Source organism: Amblyraja radiata, chromosome 7, assembly GCF_010909765.2.
Source record: "Amblyraja radiata isolate CabotCenter1 chromosome 7, sAmbRad1.1.pri, whole genome shotgun sequence".
Lineage (NCBI taxonomy): Eukaryota > Metazoa > Chordata > Chondrichthyes > Rajiformes > Rajidae > Amblyraja > Amblyraja radiata.
This window is the reverse complement of record NC_045962.1, coordinates 39,034,731-39,047,014: the sequence shown is the minus strand read 5'-3', so window position 1 is coordinate 39,047,014 and position 12,284 is coordinate 39,034,731. Positions and strand designations below refer to the sequence as shown.

At 42.6% G+C, this 12,284-nt stretch overlaps 1 protein-coding gene across 1 annotated transcript in view; it reads left to right on the top strand.

The window, feature by feature from the left end:
• fam117b (family with sequence similarity 117 member B) overlaps nucleotides 1–12,284 on the top strand; it is a 92,722-nt gene that overhangs the window by 38,582 nt on the left and 41,856 nt on the right. Inside the window, exon 4 of the mRNA XM_033024273.1 lies at nucleotides 8,059–8,172. Within this exon, the coding sequence (XP_032880164.1) occupies nucleotides 8,059–8,172 (114 nt within the window). The remainder of the gene's footprint in view (nucleotides 1–8,058; nucleotides 8,173–12,284) is intronic.

Genomic DNA, 12,284 nt, shown 5'->3' with positions numbered 1-12,284 from the left:
CCAGTGTTCCCAGGGACGAGAAGCTTCATTTACGCTGATGACCTTGTAATAGCAGCACAGAGCACTCACATAGATGAGGTAGAAGCTACCCTCTCATCATCCTTAGACAACTTTACAAACTAGTACAAGGACAACCAACTGAAGGCAAACCCTGCTAAGACCCAAGTTAACCTGTTCCACCTTCGTAATCGCGAAGCTTGGAGGTAGCTGTCCTTAAAATGGAATGGTGTCTCTTTGAGACACTGTGACAACCCTGTCTACCTTGTGGTCACTCTAGACCGAACTCTCTCCTTCAAGCAACACATCGAAAGGGTGAAGGGCAAAGTGAGGACGAGGAACAGCCTCCTACGCAAGCTGGCAAACTCATTGTGGGGTAACAGTGCATCCACACTGCGGTCAACTGCTCTTGCGCTGTGCTACTCTGCTGCAGAGTATGCTTGGCCTGTTTGGGAAAGATCATCTCACGCAAAGAAAGTTGATGCCGCCCTTAATGACAGCTGCAGATGCATCACAGGCTGTCTAAAACCAACGGATGTGGATACCTTGCATGTCCTGGCCGGTATTGCTCCACCAGGAATCCGCAGATCAGTTGCCGGTAGAACTGAACGTAGTAGGCAAGTTGGGGACACCCGCCATTCCGGTCACGCCCATAACCTGCCGCAAATGCCTAAGATGATCGCAATCACAATTGTCCTAGACAATTCTCAGTGGTCTACCATGGAAGGCAATGATCACATCCTATCTGATATGGACATGCACGTTTGAGATTAGCCTTGTGTAATGATGCCCTGAGACCCGCCAAAGAGTGTCATAAGAATCATATTTTCCAGCTGAGGAAAATGTCTACTCAGTGGCAAAATAAAAATGCATGTCAAGTTGGAAGAGAGATGAATTGTGCAGAATTTACTGAGGGGAAATAGGGTTCAAAAGGATATCTTTCTATTTAAAACTAGATATGTGAACTTATGGATGATGCATGGATTACCCTATAGAGATTTTTACAAATGTTTCCTGTTCCTGTAGGATATATTGAAAGTATTACAATTAGGCTGTGGGCCGAGCATCAAAAATGTGTCTAGAAATCAGTTTTCGTGACCCAAGTCATAGAATTACATGAAATTTTCCACAGATTTAGATGAAATATAATTGAGAAGAATGTCATAACTCGTCGGTGCCAAACGTTGCACATTAATTAATTAAACTAATTAGAAAATGAGATCGGGAAAGTAAGCGCCATCTATTGGCCAATGCCATTATTACACCATGGGCAGCCTATTTCCTGTTAGCGATGAGCGACTGTTGCAGTCCATTTAAACTATATATTATTATACCAATTATATATATATATATATGGTATATATGGTGTGTGTTTTTTTAATGACACTGTCACAGAGGTCCTGCTCCTGAACCAGCCTAATTAATGGGTTAGGGCAGTTCTTGTGGGTTCCTCCCTTTACTGAACCACACTGACAGCCAGTGTGCAGAGTGGGGGGTGACGGCCATAGTGGGACTGGGACAGTGCCAGGCTGGGGGACAGTCCTGCAAGGCATCTTCCAGTCGCTTTAATAGGAAATTTAATGGAAGTGGCGGTGCTGTTAACAGCTGCGGCTCGCCTGCAGTCCGTCTGTCTTTACTTTTTTCTGTTGTTTTTTTTGTCTTGTTTTGGTTAAGTTTTAGTTTGTTGGGTTGTGTTAGGGGGGGGGGAACATGTTTCCTGTCTCTTCCTTCGGGGGAATGCGACTTTTTCATGTCGTATCCCCCTTCTCTGCCTCCGTCTGCGCTGAGGCCTAATGGCGGAGCTGGCGGCCTCCAGCCTGCGACTGACCCCGAGGCTCCGGAGGCAGAGCCAGCCAGGACTCGCCAACGAGAGGCTGACCGTCTTCGGGGCTGAGGCAGCGGTGGACCGACTTGCTGGTGCGGCGTTCTGGCTTTCGGCGGCGGCCTGGAGCTGATGCAGCGGGGCTCGGAGCTGAGACTGCGGGACCCGGAGCTGGGGCAGCAGCCTGGAGCTGGGGCGGCTGCCTGGAGCGGAGACTGCGGGACCCGGAGCTGGGGCGGCGGCCCGGAGCGGAGACTGATGGACCCGGAGCTGGGGCGGCGGCCCGGAGCGGAGACTGCGGGACCCGGAGCTGGGGCGGCGGCCTGGAGCAGAGACTGCGGGACCTGGAGCTGGGGCGGCAGCCTGGAGCGGGGGCGGCGGCCCGGAGCTGATGCTGTGGCGGGCCGTCTCGGAGCGGAGACGGCGTTCCGGCTTTCGGCGGCGGCGACATCACCACGGAGGTCCGCTGGACTGGAGGGCGGCATCTCCGGCCTGGATCGATCGCCTCAGCGCAGAGGGAGAACAAGGAGGGAAGAGACGGAGACTAAGACTTTGCCTCCATCACAGTGAGGATGTGCTTGGTGAACTCACTGTGGTGGATGTTTAATTTGTGTTTATTGTATGTTTTGTTTTTATTGGTTCTGTGTATGACTGCAGGCAACATAATTTCGTTCAGACCGAAATGTCTGAATGACAATAAAGGAATCTAATTCTAATTCTAATTAAAAAATTCTAATTCTAATGAGGCTGCAGCAGAGGTCCCAGGTTTTAAGGGCTCATGAACCTGCCTAATTAAATGGTCAAGACAGATCCTGACAGATCGGTTGAAAGGAAATAGTAAAAATTGGAAAGAGCCATGGTTTTCAAGGGAAATTGGACACTTGGTTCGGAAAAAGAGAGAGATCTACAATAATTATAGGCAGCATGGAGTAAATGAGGTGCTTGAGGAGTATAAAGAATGTAAAAAGAATCTTAAGAAAGAAATTAGAAAAGCTAAAAGAAGATATGAGGTTGCTTTGGTAAGTAAGGTGAAAGTAAATCCAAAGGGTTTCTACAGCTATATTAATAGCAAAAGGATAACGAGGGATAAAATTGGTCCATTAGAGAGTCAGAGTGGACAGCTATCTGCAGAGCCAAAAGAGATGGGGGAGATATTGAACAATTTCTTTTTTCTTCGGTATTCACCAAGGAGAAGGATATTGAATTATGTGAGGTAAGGGAAACAAGTAGAGTAGCTATGGAAACTATGAGATTCAAAGAAGAGGAAGTACTGACACTTTTGAGAAATATAAAAGTGGATAAGTCTCCAGGTCCGGACAGGATATTCCCTAGGACATTGAGGGAAGTTAGTGTAGAAATAGCAGGGGCTATGACAGAAATATTTCAACTGTCATTAGAAACGGGAATAGTGCCGGAGGATTGGCGTACTGAGCATGTTGTTCCATTATTTAAAAAGGGGTCTAAGAGTAAACCTAGTAATTATAGACCTGTTAGTTTGACATCAGTGGTGGGCAAATTAATGGAAAGAATACTTAGAGATAATATATATAAGCATCTGGATAAACAGGGTCTGATTAGGAACAGTCAACATGGATTTGTGCCTGGAAGGTCATGTTTGACTAAACTTTTTGAATTTTTTGAAGATGTCACTCGGGAAATTGATGAGGGTAAAGCAGTGGATGTTGTATATATGGACTTCAGTAAGGCCTTTGACAAGGTTCCTCACGGAAGGTTGGTTAAGAAGGTTCAATTCTTGGGTATTAATGGTGGAGTAGCAAGATGGATTCAACAGTGGCTGAATGGGAGATGCCAGAGAGTAATGGTGGATGGTTGTTTGTCAGGTTGGAGGCCAGTGACTAGTGGGGTGCCACAGGGTTCTGTGTTGGGTCCACTGTTGTTTGTCATGTACATCAATGATCTGGATGATGGTGTGGTAAATTGGATTAGTAAGTATGCAGATGATACTAAGATAAGTGGGGTTGTGGATAATGAAGTAGATTTTCAAAGTCTACAGAGAGATTTATGCCAGTTGGAAGAGTGGGCTAAAAGATGGCAGATGGAGTTTAATGCTGATAAGTGTGAGGTGCTACATCTTGGCAGGACAAATCAAAATAGGACGTACATGGTAAATGGTAGGGAATTGAAGAATGCAGGTGAACAGAGGGATCTGGGAATAACTGTGCACAGTTCCCTGAAAGTGGAATCTCATGTAGATAGGGTGGTAAAGAAAGCTTTTGGTGTGCTGGCCTTTATAAATCAGAGCATTGAGTATAGAAGTTGGGAAGTAATGTTAAAATTGTACAAGGCATTGGTGAGGCCAATTCTGGAGTATGGTGTACAATTTTGGTCGCCTAATTATAGGAAGGATGTCAACAAAATAGAGAGAGTACAGAGGAGATTTACTAGAATGTTGCCTGGGTTTCAGCAACTAAGTTACAGAGAAAGGTTGAACAAGTTAGAGCTTTATTCTTTGGAGCGCAGAAGGTTAAGGGGGGACTTGATAGAGGTCTTTAAAATGATGAGAGGGATAGACAGAGTTGACGTGGATAAGTTTTTCCCACTGAGAGTAGGGAAGATTCAAACAAGGGGACATGACTTGAGAATTAAGGGACAGAAGTTTAGGGGTAACATGAGGGGGAACTTCTTTACTCAGAGAGTGGTGGCTGTGTGGAATGAGCTTCCAGTGAAGGTGGTGGAGGCAGGTTCGTTTTTATCATTTAAAAATAAATTGGATAGTTATATGGACGGGAAAGGAATGGAGGGTTATGGTCTGAGCGCAGGTATATGGGACTAGGGGAGAATACGTGTTCGGCACGGACTAGAAGGGTCGAGATGGCCTGTTTCCGTGCTGTAATTGTTATATGGTTATATGGTTATATCCTCTGGGTTCCACCATTTACTGAACCCCACTGACTGCCATAGTGGGGAGAGTGGGGGTGACTGCCATAGTGGGACTGGGGCAGTGCCAGGCTGGGAGACAGTCCTGCAAAGCATCTTCCAGTCGCTTTAGTAGGAAATTTAATGAGACTGCAGCAGAGGTCCCAGGTTTTAAGGGCTCATGAACCTGGCTAATTAAAGGGTCAGGACAGATCCTCTAGGTTTCACCGTTTACTGAACCCCGCTGACTGCCATAGTGGGGAGAGTGGGGGTAACGGCCATAGTGGGACTGGGGCAGTGCCAGGCTGGGTGACAGACCTGTAAGAGACCTGTCTTATTTCTGATGTAAATGTCACATCCTGGCCAAGAATCGAATGCTCTGATGTTTACTCGATGAGTATTCATTTTATGTTAGAGACCCCCCCCCCCCCCCCCGATGGTGCCTTTGCAAATGAGGGCTATTACCTTTAACCTAAAAGAACCCTAAAAGTGTTGCATTGTTTATCTCTAGTTTGTGTGTGTGTCTGTATATACCTTTCAAACGTGTATCTGTGGATGTGTGGATGTAAGTGTGTATGTACGTGTGGATGGATGTGTGTGTGGATGTATGTGTACATGTATGTCTGCGTGTGAGTGGATGTGTGTGTGTGTGCGGATTTATGTGTGCATGTATGTGTGTGTTTGGAAGTGTGCGTACGGATGGATGTGTGTGTGTATGTATGTATGTGTGGATCGGTGGGTGGACTGTCACAGTCATTCACCAGCACGCCATTATCAAAAGTAATTCATTCATTGTTTAAATAATTTGACCAAATAAACAGTGAAACGATCGACATTAAAATAAAACTTTATATAATCATTTATTTCCACCATTTATTTTGTTTACATTACATCTGATCTTCATCTGAATATTCTTCATCAGATTCAAAGTCTTTTGAAGTGACGATAGCACTGCATGATAAACCGGATACACTGCTGCCTCCTAATAATAGAAGATAATATGTGTCAGGGAGTATTTTACATATTTTCATGTTTTATATTATGTAAGACAATATCGACATATCAATGAGGAAATTAAACATGTATGCATGTCCAGGTAGATGGGATGTCCAGGTAGAAGTCTGCAAATTATGAAATTAGTGTTCATTAAAGCACAGTGCATGTCCACACAAAACACTTTTGTGTGGACAGGCTCTGAAGAGTGGAGGGGTAGAAGCTGCAGAAAAAAAAAATCTCATATTACTTAGGTCTGCATGGACTAAAATTCATAAAATGTCAATCTCTCCTTAATGTCAATGAGACTTACACTGTAATTTACTGCCATAGATAAGTTAGTTCAAGTTAAAGTGGAGGAGCAGGCTGCAGAATAGCTAGAGAAAGAAACATCTCATAGTACCTAGGTCTGCATGGACTTCAATTCATAAAATGTCAACCTCTATTTAATGTCAATGAAACTTACACAGTTATTTACTACCATTGATAAGTTAGTTCAAGTTCAGTGGGGGGTCAGGCAGAGGCTACAGAAAATAAAATCTCATAGTCATTAAGTCTGCATGGACTACAATTCATAAAATTTCAACCTCTTCTTAATGTTAATGAGAAACAGTAGGTTACTACCATAGAAAAATTAGTTCAAGTTCACATACACCAATTCATTTCTACAGAAACATCAACCATTTCTGACCATTTCTCACTCCAATGGAAGCCTATAAAGTGCGATCAATATCCCTCCGTTTTTCTCCCGAGGTCGGGGCCTGGAAATTGGGTGCGGACGGCACTATGTACAGCCTCTCCCCCACCCCCCGCAGAGATGATCCAAACACATTCCACGGCTCCGCTTCGCGAATCGGCTGCTTCTTAATTGAGACCGCGGCTTCACTATATTAAGTACCTAGGCCGCGCGGTCGGAGCACTTTTTTCCCGGTAAGTTATCGCAGGCAGCTCCGAGATTAGATGTTAAAGACTTATTAGACTACAACAAGCTGGCATTAGTGAAAATGTTTAATTTACTATGTTATGGATACACATAGTTTAGGCCCTCAACTTCATGAATGAGTGAGTGAATGAATGAATGAATGAGTGAGTGAATGAATGAGTGAGTGAATGAGTGAGTGAGTGAGTGAGTGAGTGAGTGAGTGAGTGAGTGAGTGAGTGAGTGAATGAGTGAGTGAATGTACAGCCTCCAAATCTCATTTTTTTACATTATAAAAGGGTACAATTAAATTAATTAAAGTCCATACAGATAGATTTTCATAAATTCAGACTTTAGATCTTACCTTTCCGTTAGAGTTGATTCCTGGCTGTCTTCTTTGTGTTGCAGCACCTCAGCAGCGACTTTGCTTTCAAGGCTTTGTTCCACTTCTATCCACTTAGCAGCACATTCTTCAGACATCTTAATGCTTTTCTCACTAAATTCAATTACCCTGCTGCAAGTTTTCATAACATGTATTCCACAGAACAACAAAGAACCTTCATCGGAATCTCCAGTAAAACAGGCATCAGTGAAGTCCTCTCAGCCATGTTGTGTGCTCCCTACCTAGCTAGCCTGAAACAAAGCGCGTGATTGGCCAACTGGCAGACAAATCAATGTTAAACGTGCTTTGATTGGACTAAAAATACCCGAAAATATTCAGTTTTTTCTCTAATTTAATAAAAATGTGCAAGTCTTGTTCATGACGAGTTTCAGGGGTGATTTATATAATATTTTTACACAATATGTGAAAATTTCATATAGTTCTGTGACTTGGGTCACGAAACACTGGAATAAAGCTCCTCGGCCCACAGCCTAAATGTAACTGGTGTAAATGGTTTAGCATTTTTGATATTGATAGCTGTTGTTAGCTGATCTCCAGGAGAGACAATAAGACCATAAATTAATAATGTATTGGTTCAATTGGTGGGGGGGGGGGGTACAATTAAAAAATTGGGAGAGGATATCAACAGATTTGAAGTTGTAAAGTTGTCCACAATCAGATATGCTATCAGTATTCACCTGGTACATGTAAAGAATGGTTCCTTCAGTGAAATGACCAGGCATCAATGGACCGATCATGACTGCATTATTGGAAAAATCTAATTGAGGAAATCCTTAAATTAAAAAAAATCTCTAATCAGTTTCTTGCAGTTTGGTAGGCAAATTGATACAGTGGGTATCAATGGTCATCCAGATTATTTACTACTATTCTCAAACAAAAGTCTGCAATCGGATTCTTTGAATCTGTTAAAAGAAGATTCTGCATAATTACTTGTTTGCTCCTTAAGTTAGTCCAATTTTTAAGGTATGGTTCAAACCATTTGTACCTTCATTAGAAACGTCCATTATTTAAATTCTTATTCAACAGCACTGACTTTTTCTTTTCCAGATTGCAAAGTTACGCCAACAACTTCAACGTAGCAAACAGAGTAGTCGGCACCACAGAGATAAAGAGAGGCAATCTCCTTTCCATGGCAACCATGCGGCTATTAACCAGTCACAGGTAAGACAACAGAAGTCACAGAGTCACACAAGTCACAGAAGACCAGATACATATGTAGCTGCATTCTCAGCATCAGAAGTTCATTAAAATATGTATGCAACAAAGAAATCAGAATTAGGCCAGGAATAGAGGGATACATACAGTATCATGTGTAGGCAGATAGGATATGTGAAATTGGCAACATGGTTGGCGCAGGCATGACTTGAAGGACTTTTACCTGTACTGTACGGTTCTATGTTCTAATTATACCTTTGAGTTTGAAATAAAATTAAAACACTCATTTTGCCAATTTGTATGGTTGAATGATCTGAAACTAGTCCTGCTTAGTGTTGATGGTGAAAGAGTTTTCTATTGAAATTCAAACTTTTAGAAGAAACCTTTGATATGAAATGAGTGCGGTTGTTTGAAGTTTAGGCCAAATCCCTTAGGAAACCCCTAAATTCCCAAGAAATCAGGTGCAAAGGGACGGGAGTGCTAGTGCAAGATTCCCACATTGATTTGCAGGTTGAAGTAAGGATGGGAAATGTAATGTTAGCATTCATTTCAAGAGGACTAGACTATAAAAGCATGGATGTAATGCTTAGGCTTGATAAGGCATTGATCACACCATATTTGCAATATTGTGAGCAATCGTGTGGCCCATATCTGAGCAAGCATGTGCTGGTGTTGGAGAGGGTCCAGAGGAGATTAAGAGGATGTCTGGGGATGATTGGGTTAACGTATGAGGAGCATACATTCTCTGGGCCTGTGCTCGTTGGAGTTTAGAAGGATGAGGGGAAATCTCATTGAAACCAACTGAATAATGAAATGCCTGGATAGAATGGATATGGTGAGGATGTTTTCAGCCGTGAGAGTGTTTAGGACCAGAGGGCACAGCCTCAAAATAAAAGGACGCACAGTGCCCTCCATAAACGTTTGGGACAAAGACCCATCATTTATTTATTTGCCTCCTTGCTCCACAATTTGAGATTTATAATAGAAAAAATCACATGTAGTTAAAGTGTACATTGTCAGATTTTATTAAAGGATATTTTTATACATTTTGGTTTCACCATGTAGAAATTACAGCTGTGTTTATACATAGTCCCCCCATTTCAGGGCACCATAATGTTTGGGACACATGGCTTCACAGGTGATTGTAATTGCCCAGGTGTGTTTAATGGCCTCCTTAATGCAGGTATAAGAGAGCTCTCAGCACCTAGTCTTTCCTCAAGTCTTTCCATCACCTTTGGAAACATTTATTGCTGTTTATCAACATGAGAACCAAAGTTATGCCAATGAAAGTCAAAGAAGCCATTATGAGACTGAGAAACAAGAATAAAACTGTTAGCCATCAGCCAAACCTCAGACTTACCAAAATCAACTGTTTGGAACATCATTAAGAAGAAAGAGAGCGCTGGTGAGTTTACTAATTGCAAAGGGACTGGCAGGCCAAGGAAGACCTCCACAGCTGATGACAGAAAAATTATCTCTATAATAAAGAAAAATCCTCAGTCGGACAGATCAGAAACACTCTTCAGGAGTCAGGTGTGGATTTGTCAATGACCACTGTCCACAGAAGAATTCATGAACAGAAATACAGAGGCTACACTGCAAGATGCAAACCACTGGTTACCAGCAAAAATAGGATGGCCAGGTTACAGTTTACCAATAAGTACTTAAAAGAGCAACCACAGTTCTGGAAAAAGGTCTTGTGGTCAGATGAGATGAAGATGAACTTACATCAGTGATTTCAAGAGCAAAGTATGGAGGAGAGAAGGAACTGCCCAAGATCCAAAGCATACCACCTCATCTGTGAAACGGTGGTGGGGGTGTTATGGCCTGGGCATGTATGGCTGCTAAAGGTACTGGGTCACTTATCTTCATTGATGGTACAACTGCTGATGGTAGTTGCTTAATGAATTCTGAAGTGTATAGACACATCCTATCTGCTCAAGTTCAAACAAATGCCTCAAAACTCATTGGCTGGCGGTTCATTTTACAGCCAGACAATGATCCCAAACATACTGCTAAAGCAACAAAGGAGTTTTTCAAGGTTAAAAAATGGTAAATTCTTGAGTGGCCAAGTCAATCACCCGATCTGAACCCAATTGAGCATGCCTTTTATATGCTGAAGAGAAAACTGAAGGGTACGAGCCCCCAAAACAAGCATAAGCTAAAGATGGCTGCAATACAGGCCTGGCAAAGCATCACCAGAGAAGACACCCAGCAACTGGTGATGTCCGTGAATCGTAGACTTCAAGCAGTCATTGCAGGCAAAGGATATGCAACAAAATACTAAACATGACTACTTTCATTTACATGACATTGCTGTGTCCCAAACATTATGGTGCCCTGAAATGGGAGGACTATGTACAAACACTGCTGTAATTTCTACATGGTGAAACCAAAATGTATAAAAATGGCCTTTATTAAAATCTGACAATGTGCACTTTAACCACGTGTAATTTTTTCTATTACAAATCTCAAATTGTGGAGTACAGAGGCAAATAAATAAACGATGGGTCTTTGTCCCAAACATTGTGGAGGGCACTGTACCTTTATCTTCCTACAATCTTAGATATACATACCTGAAAACTAATTAAGTTGATTGAGGTGATCTGCCAGATATGCAAGATTGGAAAGGCATTGTAAATCCCCAAAATTATTTGACCAAAGAAAACTTATTTTGAAACGGAAGGCATTCAAGTTCACATTGTGGTTTTTATGCTCATCATGTTGCCATCACAGTTATAGAGTTATACAGCATGGAAACAGGCCCTTTGGCCCAACTACCCATGCTGTCCAAGATGCCCCATCTACACTAGTCTCACCTGCGTACATTTGGACCACATTCCTCTAAACTGTTCCTATCTGTGTACCTGTCCAAATGTCTTTTAAATGTTGTTATAGTATCTGCCTTAACTATCTTCTTTGGCATCTATTTCCATATATCCACCACTCAGAAGTAGCTGGAAGAGTTTTACTTTCACTGTGGTAAGACCCCTGAAGACAAAGGTTTAGAGATTATAGCCATGATGCTAAATGCTGACAGTGAGAACTTGTTATGGGTACAATGGGGAACCCTACAGTAAAATTAACCGTGTCAGCTCCAGGAGGTAATACGCCCGGATGTCAGAGATCGTCAAAGTTAATTTGAAGGAAAGGAGGAAAGTATAGATGAAGTTGATGATATCAATGAGTTCTGCATGGGTGCAGGAGGCAGCCACGATGTGGTCATCGATGTAGTGTTGAAAGTGTTGGGGGATGGTGCCAGTGTATGTTTAGCATAAGGACTGTTTGATATAACCAACACAAAAGCAAGCATAGCTCGGGCCCATCTGAGTGCCCATGGCTACATCTTTGACTTAAAGAAAGCGAGAGGAGTCAAAGGAAAAGTGGTTGAGGATGAGAACAAGTTCCGACAGGCATAATGTTAGTAGAGGGGAATTGATTTGGTCTCTATTCAAGAAAGAACCAGAGGCCCTGTGACCTTCCTGGTGAGAATGGAGGTATACAGGAACTGAACGTCCATGGTAAAGATGAGGAAATAGGATTCAAGGAATTGAAAGTTATTGAAGTGCTTAAGAGTGTGTGAGGTGTCTAGAATTTAGGTTAGACTGGCCTTGGGGGAAACAAGACAGATTGGAGGTATTTGGAGCGGAATTCTGTGGGGCAGGAGCAGACAGAAACTACGAGTCTGCCACGTCAGTCCTGCCCGTGGATTTTGGAATGGAGATAGAATCAGACAGTATGGGGTTGGGGAACTATAAGGTTAGAGGCCGTTGAGGGGAGATTGGGAGAGGGGACGAGAACAGTGACAGTCTGGGAGATGGTCGAGGGTAGTTAGGAGGAGAATGAGACATATGGGGAAAGAGCTCAGAAGTTGTATTGAAGCCAAGATTGGAACAGCCATGATCTTTTTGAAGTTTGCTTATTATGTCTCCAGACTCTTGTGTTCTTATGATAGTAACTGTCCACTAGCAAGATTTATTTCATCTGTGGTAATTAAATCAAATTCAGTCTTGCGGTGCTGTATAGTATTTTCATGCTATCCACATAGTACTTGACAGACATGAATTTGCATCTCTATAAGTAATTTTGAATGCATGTTCCCTTAATAAGATCTACCT